The 14,828-nt window shown below is 32.8% G+C and overlaps 1 protein-coding gene across 1 annotated transcript; it reads left to right on the plus strand.

Annotated features, from left to right (window-relative positions):
• Window positions 1-1,060: 1,060 nt before the first annotated feature.
• LOC101511562 (kinesin-like protein KIN-4A) lies at window positions 1,061-13,244 on the plus strand. The gene is made up of 26 exons (XM_012716194.3): window positions 1,061-1,425; window positions 2,907-3,053; window positions 3,138-3,287; window positions 3,432-3,685; window positions 4,272-4,453; window positions 4,538-4,662; window positions 5,048-5,084; window positions 5,404-5,495; window positions 5,601-5,708; window positions 6,013-6,126; window positions 6,308-6,392; window positions 6,553-6,662; window positions 7,038-7,136; window positions 7,218-7,331; window positions 7,446-7,562; window positions 7,651-7,731; window positions 8,053-8,124; window positions 9,382-9,475; window positions 9,733-9,764; window positions 9,841-9,938; window positions 10,020-10,118; window positions 10,263-10,484; window positions 10,719-10,881; window positions 11,908-12,063; window positions 12,140-12,454; window positions 12,708-13,244. The coding sequence occupies exons 1-25, from the start codon at window positions 1,309-1,311 to the stop codon at window positions 12,356-12,358; spliced, it is 3,087 nt and encodes a 1,028-aa protein (XP_012571648.1). The 5' UTR covers window positions 1,061-1,308; the 3' UTR covers window positions 12,359-12,454; window positions 12,708-13,244.
• The last annotated feature ends 1,584 nt before the right edge of the window (window positions 13,245-14,828 follow it).

Consider the following 14,828-nt stretch of genomic DNA (forward strand, 5'->3'; position numbering starts at 1 on the left):
TCTTGTAAAAAAAATAACTCTACATTAAATTAAATAAATCAGTAGAAATATTCAAATTAAAGAAATAAAATATATTAATATATATTATATTTTTAATTTTTTTTTAATGGGTGGATCCGCGTGTTATTTAATATATTTACAATCATTAGTCTCTATTACACATACAATTTTTAGCCTTAAGATACTATCTTTTATCATCTTTCAATGAGATCACTAGTAGATTGCTATTAAAAAAATAACTCTGATTTGAGATGGTATGATGTATTTTACCTAAAAAAAAGTATAAGTAAAAATTATTAATTTTTTTATTTAATAATAAAATTTCTAAACGACCTATTATTTTATATGATTTTTTGGCTTAATTGCAGTTTTAGTCTCCTATTTTAACTGAATCGCGAAAGTAGTTCCCCATTTTGTTTCTCCCAATTTTGGTCCCTTAAACAAAATTTTAGTCCAAAACTTAATGAAATTTCATTTTTTTTGCATTTATTTAAGTCACACCATGCCTCAACATCTCATTTGCAACAATTGTACCTGAAATATATGATCATAAATGGTGTAGTACGACTTTAAAAAATAAAATTTCATCAAGATTTGGACTAAAATTCTGTTTGGGGACCAAAACTGGGGAGAAATAAAATGGGGGACTACTTTCGCGATTCAGCTAAAATAGAGGGATCAAAACTACAATTAAGCTTAATTTTTTATATCAATAATTCTATTTATTAATCATTGTGAGTAATTTAATAAATAGATTATTATTATTTTTATTAAAATTCATAAATTAAATGTGTCAACAATATTTTTTAATTTATCTATTTTTATTTATAATTTATTCTAAACGGGTATTTATTTTCAAAACATGGATAAAAAACATTCCTCTAACCTCAAAAGACAAAAAAGTGGAGTAATTAATAATTAAATAAAATAAAAAAGCACAAGTATTAAGGAAAAAGATGGTGTGGGTAAAATAGTAAATGCAGTATAACATAGACAGCATCGTTTTTTGCGGGAGTATAGATATACAGGACCGTTGAAGCGAGGGCAAATTGGGAAAGAAAAGAAGGCAAGAAAAGGTTGAAAGCACGCGACCACAATGCAGTGAAAGTGAAGGGAAAATGATAGTGGTTGTTGTTGTCCTTACAGTTACCAGTCCTCATACTCGTTTATGACACCCTTTTTTCTTTCCACAACTACCCTTCTTCTTCTCTCTCTCTCCAACTACATTACTTTCTCTCTCTAGCATTATCGAAGACTCTCTCTACTTCAGCTTAGTGAATTGATTCAATCTCCTTTAGTTTCTTCCCCATGGAAGCAGGGGAAAATTGTTGCGTTAAGGTTGCGGTTCATGTACGGCCACTAATCACCGACGAGAAGCTTCAAGGATGCAAAGATTGTGTCACCGTCGTCGCCGGGAAGCCTCAGGTGAACCTCACTATCAACTCAACAATGTTGTTTTACTTATCAAATGTGAAAACCGAAACGCATTGTCGTTGACTCTCAATTCATCAATGTTTCGGTTCTGTGCATTATTACTCTATTTGCTATTATTTCCTATTTTGTTTTGGATTTATAGTCTTATGTGTGAGAGATCTAGATCGGAATCTGATTACGTAACTGAAAACGCGTCTTCTAAAACTAGATAAATTAAATCGCTTTTATGATCTTATATTTACCTAATTGGGATATATTTGACTTCATTCTATTTCTGGATTGTATCAGTGTAGGTTCAAGTGCTACGTTTCTGAAACTTTATTTTAGGGAAATATAACGGAATTTTTGCTTACGTAGGGAGTAGAGGAAGATTTTTTACCCAGTTTTGCAATTTCTCTTTTTTCTTGTAGGATCTCTAGCCCACAATTTACTTTAATTCCATATATATATATAAATAAGTGATCGATTTCTAGTGGCTAATGAGTTCCGGTTAAAGACGAATTTTTCGAAAGAATTCACGTTTGAATCCTGACCGGAAGAGTTCTTGGCCATACTTTACTGACTTTAATGACCTCCTGTCCGAAGTCTTGATTACTAGAGTCCTCCATATGGTTAAAACCAAAATAATAATATATATATATATATTTAATAAGTTCATTGTAAATCAAATGAATCCTGACCGGAAGAGTTCTTGGCCGTACTTTACTGACTTTAATGACATCCCGTCCAAACTCTTGATTACTAGAGCCCTATTCCCCTTAGAACCATATGATTAAAACCAATATATATATATATATATATATATATATATATATATATAAAAAAATAAATAAATATATATATATATATATATATATATATATATATATATATATATATAAATAAATAATTAAATATATTTAATAAGTTCATTGTAAATCAAATGATTCATAAATCATAGGATAAGGTGCACTAATTGAACATGATTAGGAGTCTTAGTAAATGAGTGTAGTTCTTTAGTTTCGGAATTTGGTTCAATTGAGTGCTACATTTTCTTTTCTTTTGTTCTTTTTTGATATTTTTTTGGTTTCTAATGTCGAAATTCCCTGCTGTATCTAGCCAGAAATTATCAGCTGATTTCTTTTTCGTGGTAATAATAGGTAGTACTTTCTTGTTCTTTTCAAAGTATTCACACTGAATATTTCTGTGTCAGCCTTTCATCTTTGATTGAGCTCTGTTCATATTTATCTTTTTTTTTTTTTTTAATGTAAAAATCTGTTTATGGTTATCTTATTTTGAAAGAGGTAGATTTTAGAATTATTATATTTTTTTTCATGTAATTTGCTTGCATTTTTTCATGGACGCCAATAGCTTATTTTTTAAATCATTGTGATATCCATGTCTGATTTTGAAATGGCACCTTTAATATTCTTTAAGTAGCTAAAAGTTTGGCTGGATAATTATATGCTAATTGATTTGTCACCATAATACAGGTGCAAATTGGGGCCCACTCATTTACATTTGATCATGTCTATGGAAGCACTGGTTCTCCATCGTCTAACATGTTTGAAGAATGTGTTGCTCCACTTGTTGATGGTTTGTTCCAAGGATATAATGCTACTGTTCTTGCATATGGTCAGGTATAGTAACTACTAAAGGAAACAGAAGTTCCCTGACACAACACTTGTAACTTGTTTGCATCTGACACTTCCATTTCATTGCAGACAGGTTCTGGGAAAACATATACCATGGGAACTGGCTTTAAAGAAGGTTTTCAAACAGGAATAATACCTCAAGTTATGAATGTTTTGTTCAACAAAATTGGGACCTTAAAGCACCAGATTGAATTTCAGTTGCATGTTTCCTTTATTGAGGTCTGTTATTTTTTTGTCAATGCTTGCAGAATGGTTTTTGAATTATGAAGTTTAGTTGTGCCTTAATCTTTGAACTATGTATACTTCACATGTGCAAAGTTATCTAGATTAAGTATCTGACAGCAACATTTTGATTGTGAAAAGATTCTTAAAGAAGAAGTTAGAGATTTACTGGATCCCTCCTCCATGAGCAAACCAGAAACTGCAAACGGGCATGCAGGAAAAATGACCTCTCCTGGGAAGCCGCCAATACAAATTCGTGAGACATCAAATGGTGTTATAACCCTAGCGGGATCTACAGAAGTCGGTGTCGCAACACTAAAAGAAATGGCTGCTTGTCTGGAACAAGGATCCTCGAGTAGAGCAACTGGGAGCACAAATATGAACAACCAATCCAGGTTGATATTGAGTTTTTCTTCTCTTCTTTGAACTGCCCAAATTGGTTTTTATTCATGAAATAATTATTATATGAATTTTAGATTCTAGGACTACTTTTGGATAACACATGGCAGCCATATATGAGCAGAGCAATAATCATATCACATAAAATTCAGATAGATCGCTAAATAACTGGAGAATCAAACATTGTCCCACCTTTGTCTGCTAACATTTCAAGCATCTAAAAATGAGATTGAGCTTTGGGTTTCTCCTTAATAATGAGTTATGTGTGAAATGTTTTGACTTCTACTTATTATAGTGGATAACAAATAGGCGGATCTTTTGTCACCATAAGAATGCTTGCAATTTTGCAACACATTCTATTGTTTTTTCAATGTTTTGCCAGTGCACCTATTTGTCATTAGAGATGATTCATAAACATTATGATATTTGATCTATGCTGTTGACCGCACTTAGTGGAAAAAATATTTGGTTGTTGTAGTTGTACCAATACATGATTGAAAAGTTGTGCCTCAAACTGTTGTTGCTGCTTATTATGCTGGAGTACTCTTCTGTTTCTTATACTTCTTCAATGTGTCCAACTAGCCGATCTCATGCCATCTTCACCATCACATTAGAGCAAATGTGCAAGCCCAAGAGTCCTAATGATAGCTGCTTGAATGATACTATGAATGACGAGTATCTTTGTGCTAAGTTACACTTAGTAGATCTCGCTGGATCAGAACGAGCTAAAAGAACAGGGTCTGACGGCATGCGATTTAAGGAAGGTTAGTTTGTGACATTTTTCTATTTTATCTTTTAAGCGTGCTTTTGACATTATATATTCACTAGTCATTTAATCTGTAAATCAGGAGTTCACATTAACAAAGGCCTTCTAGCACTTGGTAATGTTATTAGTGCACTTGGTGATGAAAAGAAGCGAAAGGAAGGTGTTCATGTTCCATATAGGGACAGCAAACTTACTAGGCTTTTGCAGGTTTCTTTAGCTTTCTTTTTACAGCATACACTTTTCTTTATCATTATATTGAAAATATTTTACGGATAGAAGAATTAGTGACCGCTCTATCCCCTGTTTCTTCAAATTCATCAACAAATAAGCCCATAATAGGAAGCTCATATATTTTAAGAATTTATTGTGCTACAAACGCATCCTTTATATCGCAAAAATTCACCTATGTTGAATCTGGATCATTTGCAACTGAAATGTTAAAAATTCTTAGAAGAAAAGAAATAACCATTGCTGATAAAAGAAGATATAAAACAGGAAACATGTATATGAAATACTAGTTTTCAATTTTCCTTTCTTTGATAATTTTTGTTTACTTGCTTTTATAGATTAAAAAGGTGAATTGATTTTGCAGGATTCACTTGGGGGTAACAGCAGAACTGTAATGATAGGTCAGCTGTTTCTCTTACTTATATTTTTTTCTTTTTCATCCCATAATTGGCCTTCAACTTTAAGCTAACATTTCTAATCTTCATCTTGGTTCCTAAGTTAACAATCTGATTTTTTTTATGACATTCTGAAATGCATAAACTATGTAATGTTTTTCAAATTCATGGGACCTTTTCCATACTCCAAAATAAATTATTTTTCCAAAGATTTGAACTATCATGTATTTATGGTTTACTTTCGAGCCTTTTATGTTGCTTCTTAAGACTAGCTGTTGTTGAATTTATGTTTTTTCTTCTTACTTCCGAACTATTTCTATTTCAGCCTGCATAAGTCCTGCTGATATTAATGCTGAGGAAACCCTGAACACTTTGAAGTATGCAAATCGTGCGCGCAATATCCAAAATAAGCCTGTTGTGAGTGTTGCATAATTTTTTGTTCCCTATTTTCATTTGAAAAAATCGAGATAATTTTATTATGATAGCCATCAAGTCTCACTTTAAAAAAAAATTCTTTTGCAGGTCAATAGAGATCCCATGTCCAGTGAGATGCTAAAAATGCGACAACAACTGGAGTATTTGCAGGCAGAACTCTGTGCTCGTACTGGTGGCTCATCAGAGGAAGTTCAGGTATTTGGCTTTGTTATTATGAATCTTCAGTGAAGTCTTGCTTACTTAATATATTTCCTATAGTAGGCTACTGGTGGCATTAAACGACTTAGACTTGTAGTTGTAGTGTATGTTGGGATACCAACCGATATTCATCACTGTGTTTATTATTTGAAGAAATGTATCGTAATTCCTAGCATTAATTGGGCTTTTGCCACTATTTTTATAGACATTTCAAATTTAATATGATTTATATTAATTACATAGAATGAAATGGTTTGTATTTAATTATAAATATGTAATCATCTTGTAACTTATTATATAGGTTCTTAAGGAAAGGATTGCTTGGCTTGAAGCTGCTAATGAAGATCTTTGCCGTGAACTTCATGAATACCGTAGTAGATGCTCTGTTGTAGAGCCAAGTGAAAAGGATGCTTACGTATGCCTCTAACTTTTTGCTTATATTTTTCTTTGACTTGGAATTTTTTTCTCAGATAGTGTTTAAATCCCTGTATTTATCCTTTCATTTCATGATTGCAGTGGCGTTCTGCTAATTAAAGTGAATTGACGATATTGGCTTGATAATTTATGTATGCAAGCTTGAAAACTTTGTTTTTCAGGATAATGGCACATGCATTGTGAAGACGGATGGGCTTAAGAGGTTACCTATCATAGCGGCTGATTATCCGATGAGTGAAACAGCAGGCAAGTCTCGTCTTTGGCCTGGATTTAATATTTGATTAATGCCAGTTCTACACATGCACTTGCCTAAGCCAGTCCTTTGTCTATCTCTTTCTCTGCCACTAATTGATCTAGTGTCATTAGAACTGCAATGACTCACGGTACAAATTGCTATTTTTAGCAGGTGATTCAAGGGAAATTGAAGAAGTAGCAAAAGAGTGGGAGCACAAACTTCTGCAAAATAGTATGGATAGAGAGTTGCATGAATTGAATAAACGCTTGGAGCAGAAAGAGGTTGTTGCAGTGCATATGTATAATTAGATGTATATCCATGACATTATGCACCAATCAAATGCACATTAAAATCAATACCACCTAGGCCAATGTCTATTACATATTTCATTAACCTTACTTGAAGAAATTTATCTGAGATATGGGCTATGGCGTCCACTTTACCTTGATAAATAAAAGCAGGGACATAAATAAAAGTGGTACTGAAATATCAGATCCATCACAATGGAATTTAATCATTGTAAGACACCGAAAGAAAAAGAATATCACAAAAGCAACCAAGTGGTTTTCTCCTATTGGAGAAAAGAGTCTTCCATATTTTCTCCTGTCTCATTTTTTATTTTATTAACATACATATTGGGATTGATGTATGTACAGTCTGAGATGAAGCTGTTTGGAGTATCTGATGCTGAAGTACTCAAACAACACTTTGGAAGGAAGATAATGGAACTTGAGGATGAGAAGAGAACAGTGCAGGTTCAATAAAAGTTATGCAAATTTATTTGGACCCTTATAGAAATATTTATATTCATATATGTACCTAATTTATGAATGCAGCGAGAAAGAGACTGTCTTTTGGCTGAAGTTGAAAATCTTGCTGCCAATTCTGATGGACAAACACAGAAATTAGAGGATATCCACGCCCAAAAACTGAAATCACTTGAAGCACAGGTGGATAATTCAATTTGTTTTTTTGTTATAAAATAATATTTATTTTCCCATAGTAATATTTAAATTTGAATATATTCTAAATTGCAAAACCCTTTTCAAAACTTGGCATGTTAGATTATGGATATGAAGAAGAAGCAAGAGAGCCAGGTCCAACTTATGAAGCAAAAGCAAAAAAGTGATGATGCAACAAAGAGGCTGCAAGATGAAATACAGTCTATAAAGGCCCAAAAGGTTGACTGTGTATTTCAGCAAATCTATGGTTATATAATCACTTACTATACTCTCTGTTATGAGTTATGACTCCTGAGTAATGTTGCAGGTTCAATTGCAACAGAGGATAAAACAAGAGGCAGAACAGTTTCGACAGTGGAAGGCTTCTAGAGAGAAAGAATTGTTGCAAGTATGTCAAGCTTCCTCTTTTATCATGTTATTGAATTTGTTCATGCTACTTCTCGATGACATCTTAAGGCGCTGAAAGTTCATAAGCTAGTGTTTTGCCTATAGTGAAATAGTTTCTTCCCTATCAGTTGCATGTTTCTTCGTAAAATAATAAACAATAATTCATGCTTAATTTAAAGTTTAGGTCCCATCTAATCCTAAGCTTGCAAATATCAAATAAAAAAGGTGGAACTAGAGACCGTGTCATTTTTCAATTGCATTTACGTTACTTTTAAGAATGCTAAATGATCACCTAGCATTGATTATATGTTTGGAAAAGCAGTTAAGGAAGGAGGGAAGGAAAAATGAATATGAAAAGCACAAGCTGCAAGCTTTAAATCAACGCCAGAAAATGGTATGTATTTCCAAGTTGTTCAATGGATGCTTTGTTTTACTTAATAATCTTGCTCCGAGTACTTTATTATAAAATTAATCTCATCAGCCATATGCATTTTGCTTTGCTGATGTTGTTGCCTAATTGGAGTGGTCTTAAGTCTTTATTCAGACTTCCATACAACAAATTCTCCTGCTAGTATTTAAAATAATGTCTACTTTTTAGCATTGTGTGCCCTTCGTTTGAACTAAACAACTCCAGCAAATTTTGGGAAACTATTTTACTGGCTTTCAAAAGGGTCGGTAAAAATATTAAAGAACATATATAGAATGAAGTTGTATTTATGCAATTTGATAGTGTTCGTACTTGGTTATAAGTTATGCAGATTCCAGCCATTCTTTTAGAAAATATTGACTCATGCATAAAATTAATACTTATTTGTCTTTATCCAGCTGATATCAAGTATACAGAAAGTTAGTCTTTTTTCTTTTTTTTGTATTCTTCTGTCTTGAATACTTTTGTATGTCTTTCAAGTTTCCACCAAATATGCATAATTCTAAATAGGGAAAAGGAATGGATTCAGGAACCCAAAATTGATGTCATTGTTGACTTTTGCAACTGATACATGAGTCCTACGTTTAATGTATACGGATGGGGTAACGGGTATGGGACACATAATTTTTTTAAAAATACGATATGGATATGTAAGTATAACTTTTATATAAAGATGACTAGATTGTATAAAAATAGAAATCACAAGTAAGTATAACACCTAACATAAAAATATAAAAGGAAACATCTTTCATAATTTACTACATCACAAATCACAATAGAATTGGGAATACATATATGAAAACGAAAAAATTAGGAAATAAATATAGGAATACAAGAAAAATAGGACAAAAAGAAGATATTTACATAACAAAAAGTAGGAAAAAGTTATTAATATATAGCAGAAAATGTGGAAATAGTGTACAATGTAATAAGAAAAGTATCAACATTATTAAAAAAGAGTGGGAAAAACCTAATTTATAATTTTTTTACTAAATGACAAACATATATGTATATCTCAAACTATGTGTAAGGACTGATACATACCCAAAAAGTACCCGTGTGTATCCAAATGGAGTACCCAATTTTATTTTATTTTTATTCTGAAAAATAATTTTGGTATGTAGTTGGTAAATACTCAAGAGTACGGTTACGATCTGAATTTTGGAGTGTCCATGCTTAGAGGTAGCTTCTTATTATAAACAAATATGTGTTATCATCGTTCAGGTCCTTCAGAGAAAAACTGAAGAAGCTGCAATGGCAACCAAGAGGTTAAAGGAGTTGCTAGAAGCTCGGAAAACTTCCAGCCGAGACACTTTAGGTATGATTCGTTTTAAGTGGAAATAATCAATTCAAGCTTTTGAGTCTATTGGGATTTAAAAATTGAAGATGTTATAAGTTTATATTTTCACTTGTATGAAGTATTGAAAACAAGTTTTTAGTTTATTAGATTATTTGAAATGGATATTCTTTTAAAATGTCTTAAGTAGTTGGAGAGACTGTCTTTTAGTAAATAGCATGGTGGTACTGTTGCTTTTTTCTTTTGTTTTTAATCTCCAAGTTCTCTGCAATTTCCAGTTGCAACAAATGGACATGGAACAAATGGACAGGTAATGAACTTTCCTTTCCCTGCTTAGATTTTCCTTACTATTAATGCTATCTAAGTTTTTTGAGTTTCATCTTTAGAGCAATGAGAAGTCCTTACAACTGTGGCTTGATCACGAACTAGAAGTCATGGTAAAAGAACATGAAGTTCGTTTTGAGTATGAGAAACAAAGCCAAGTGTATGTAATATATGTTCAGTAATTACTTTTGTTAGTGACTGATTTGTGGTGTAGTCTTTAATTTTATGACATAATCTTCAGGCGAGCTGCCCTTGCAGAGGAGCTAGCCATGCTGAAGCATGTAAGTGAGTTTGCTGCTAAGGGTCTCAGTCCTCCAAGAGGAAAGAATGGATTTGCCAGGTTTTTTCATACGAATCTTATTTCATTTGCAAATGCCTACCTCTTCACTTTTCAAAAAAATGGGATCTTTGGAACAACATTGAGGGCAATACACAAAAGTATAACATCTGTCATCCTGATTGTTTTCAAAACTTGTCTTCTCAGGGCATCCTCCATGTCACCAAATGCAAGAATGGCGAGAATAGCTTCACTTGAGAACATGTTGAGTATATCCTCTAATTCACTTGTAGCAATGGCTTCTCAACTTTCCGAGGCAGAAGAACGAGAACGGGCATTCTCTAGTCGTGGACGTTGGAATCAGTTGCGTTCAATGGGAGAAGCCAAAAATTTGCTTCAATATATGTTTAATTCTGTTGGAGATGCTAGGTGCTCTCTTTCTCCTAAGCTTTCTCTCTTTTATTGGTACTTTATGTTTTTGGTACTCTAGAAATAAGCTAACCAAACAATTTTCAATTTAAACACACAAAAAACACAGATATAAGATAAATATTGGAATATATAACATTTAAAAGTCGTGTTTAGAAACTTTTGTATAATCTTTTTTGAGTAGCTTATATATACTGTTGAAATTTGAAGTATTTTTTCATACTATAACAATAGGTGCCAACTATGGGAGAAGGACATGGAGATCAGAGAAATGAAAGATCAAATCAAAGAACTTGTTAGTCTTTTGCGGCAAAGTGAGATGAAGAGAAAGGAATCTGAGAAAGAGTTAAAAGTCAGAGAGCAAGCTGGCACTGCCACATTAGCTACCCCAGCTTCTGTAAGATAATTGTTATTTTGCGAAGCATTATACGCCAATAAGAATGCTTTGAATAGTGAGATAGTTGCTGGAACTTTACATGCGCCAATAAGATAACTGTTCCATGCTGTGAATTTTATGCAAAATTTGGATTTAGGATTTTTGAAGGGTTCTAGAGTAGCTTCAAGCAAAAATCAATGAACTGTGGTTTAAAATAAATAACTCATTGCACTGTTGTAATGCTGTCTGTCAAAGAACTAGATATAGGCACCTGATAAAGGTGAACGCAAAAGCATTAGACTCATATGAGTAATAAAAGAAACTAACATCTGCACAACACCTTAGGTTCTTGGATATCATGCATAAAACCATTATTCATCTTGATGACAAGAGAAAACCAACAATTTTTATCTCAGAGTCAAGATAAGTTGCATTCCACTGTCAGATAGCTCCTCTTTTTTTGTGTACCAAACAAGTGTAATGTTGGTTTAATTCCTAGTTTTCCAAATTACTTTTCACTTCCTCATCTTCAACCCAACCAAGTATACCATCCTTGACCTACCAAGTAGCAACCTTCGACAAATTATCAATATCAAAGTGCTCTGAAGACAAAATTATTAACAGAAACTGCAGATTACTACCTTCCTCGTATAACATGAAATTATAAGTCTAGTAATCTTGAAATAGTAGAATCCAATCAAAATAATGAGATTCTTAGATTTTAAGGCTCATGCTTTTGTGATGTTACTGTCACCTGAATCAGTGACTTTTTGAGCTTGATTAAGAATGAATTTGAAGGTTTGAATTATGTTGCGTTGATTAAACTAGAAATGAAATTAAATTGAGCATTTTTAAATAGCCTCTTAGTTTCCCATGATCCATGTCTGTCTCCTTGAACTATATTAGGATTCCATCAATCATTATTTTGTGGTTGCTGTTGTAGCAAACTTTTGGTCAGCGTTCTTTTACTTCTGTATATTATAATTGTCATAAGGTCACAACTTATTTTGTTAATAACAGTTAACTTCTCATCACTCACATCAACAGGGAAATTCTCCAAATTCATTGAAACATTATACTGAAGATATGAGGGGACCTTTATCTCCAATGTCTGTGCCAATACCAAGACAACTCAAATATACGCCAGGAGTTGCTAATGGCCAAACTAAGGAATCCGCAGCATTTGTAGATCATGGTAGAAAGGTAAGTTAACTGTCGTTTATATGAAATTGGATTATGTCTTTTATCGGAGACAGATGTGAATTTTCTGTTAATGCAGATGAAACCCATTGGGCAGCTGTCGATGAAAAAACTAGCAATTGTAGGACAAGCTTCTGGCAAGTTATGGAGGTGGAAAAGAAGTCATCATCAGTGGCTACTACAATTCAAGTGGAAGTGGCAGAAACCATGGAGACTTTCAGAATGGATTCGACACAGTGATGAGACAATCATGAGAGCAAGACCACGATCACAGGCTTTGCCACACATCACAAGATGATTTTTTATTTTCATTACCAGCCCAGTTGCAATTTCTGTATTTTATTGACCCACCAGAATTATCATGGCAAAATGGCATTGGAAATAACAGCGTTAGGTAACCCTTTGTTAATTTATTTATTTAATAATAATTTCATGCAAATCATTGTGCTGCTGCCATTCACACGATCTTCTTGCAAAATTTTATCCTTCTTTTGAAGAAATGTATGTCAAGACTTTATCTTTTTCATTTTTATCCAATTCTGTGCTAATTATTAATTATGTATGACTTGATCATAACTACCAAAATAGTTCCTTTTTTCTTAATAGTAAAGATGCACTGATCTGAAATTCCTCATTTCATGCAACAGTGTAATATAAGTAGTTGCTGAAGAAGTGAACGGCTATGTCTTGAATAATGCTGTCCAGATCTTGGAAATTTTTGCCATAATTACTGTATATGGAACATCTTAGGAAGTGTGCTGCAACATAATGTTTGGACAGCTACCCAAATAATGAAAAACAAGATACCGCATGCTTGACGAAATCATAGACTCTGCCAGACAATACCTTGGAAAATGGTCTGTTCCTACCAACACTAGAAGAAACCAATGAAATATTCATTTGTCTAATCCTGGAAATTTGTATTTAACATCTCTTATTCCTTCTTGTGTGTTCTGAAGGTCCTATTGTGTTTAAGCCAATTGGTTTTTGTTGATAGATTTTACACTGTAGCATGTCACATACCAGGAGGAAATTCCTCTGTAGGTTTTTCATATCTAGAGCTTCCTGTTGTAAAAGACACGAGCTATTTTAATTTTTTGCTGTAACATTAGCTATTATTATACTGAAAGAGATTCTCCCGTACAGTTTGTTTAATAAGATGATGGTATCTACTTACGAGCTAATTGCAGTTGTCAAACTGATTTTTCTTTTCTTGTCTAGTGAATTTCATTACACTAATGGGATTATTAGAACCCATAGCTCAAAGCATTTCAGTGTTGAACGATAGATACAGCACCCTCCTCTACTGTTCTCTCCACAGCCTCACGATTTCTCTGATTTCTCTCTTCCTTTCTATTATGTATCTTTTCTCTCTTCATTACTCTTGTCTTGTCCTTCCATTCATTTTTTCTTCTTGCTACAGTGGCAGGATATAGTAGAGGATCCAAATGAAAAATAATAATAATAATAATACTGAAATCATAGGTGCTATACGAAAATATGCTTGGTTATGTTTGGATCGAAGTTTGCAAATAAAATTTTGAAATTTTTTAATGGACGTTTTGCAAATTTAGTTTGCAAAAGCAACTCTCCTTACTTCCATTTGAAATTGAATTTCAAGGCAAAATTCGGATTACTGTCAGACCCAACTGAAAACCAAATTAGATTTTTTTTCGGATTTACTTTTTGAACAAACGTTTGTGAGCTCCCATGTTTAGAGTTCTTTGGAGTTCTTTGGCGTTCATCGATGACTGACTTGCCAAATAAAGAAGCAAGCTGATCAATGGCGGATTAGGATCTTCTCAAGTTTTTTTTCTCTCATGTTTCAAATCCTCTCAAGTTTTTTCTCTCATGTTTCAAATCTATACTATTAACCAACTTCTGTACCTTTTTTTTCTAATTCCAAAACCATCCCTACTTTCTTTTTTAAGGGTGAAAATCTCACATTATTTCCTCGTATTGGTTTCAACGTGATAGAATCTTATCCTATTAACGAACATGTAAAGACAACCTCATCTACACCTTTGGACTTCATTGCTAGCATATTTTTTTACAAGTGTCCAAGCAGTACACATAAAAACATAATAGAAGTAAACAATTGTCTCGGCTTTTTCTTTCAAACAAAAAACGCCACCTTGCAAGTTGCAAACGAAAACAATGTCAAGTCAAGACACCCACCAACTATCATTTATTGTCTTCGGCATCACTATTTACTTTTTTTTTTCAACAAAAAAAATCTCATTTTATACATTTTTCAATCCATGCAATGAAAGAAAAGAAACTCGAATGTAGACATCTCAAAATTCAAAATTTTCCTCTTCAATTTTAAAATTTAAAATTTCTCAAATCCCCATCCTCTTTTACCTTTTCTCTCTTTATCCCACCAGAACATTAAAATAAATGATGGAGAAAGAGAGTGTTGTTAACAAACAAAAACAAGAGCCCAAATCTTTATAATAGACACATTCACATAATTGTTATAGCAAATTTTTACATGAGTTAAACAACCAACCTATTATTGCCACGTCATCTTTAAATACTCTTCAATTCAAAAAGTTTTCAAATCTCTCTTCCCCTTACCTTTTCTCTCATATCCAACACAGCATCAAATCAAAATCTTTATATTAGACACCTTCAAGTTTTAAAGCAATACACATCACAACATCTTATCCAGATAAAACTCAAAATTTACCTTTAGGTTAAATTAACTCTTCTCTATGTTGATGTTTGGTTTTGTTGTGATTTTTTCTGGATTGTTTATTCTCTCC

Source organism: Cicer arietinum, chromosome 5 (genome assembly GCF_000331145.2).
Source record: "Cicer arietinum cultivar CDC Frontier isolate Library 1 chromosome 5, Cicar.CDCFrontier_v2.0, whole genome shotgun sequence".
NCBI classification, from domain to species: Eukaryota; Viridiplantae; Streptophyta; class Magnoliopsida; order Fabales; family Fabaceae; genus Cicer; species Cicer arietinum.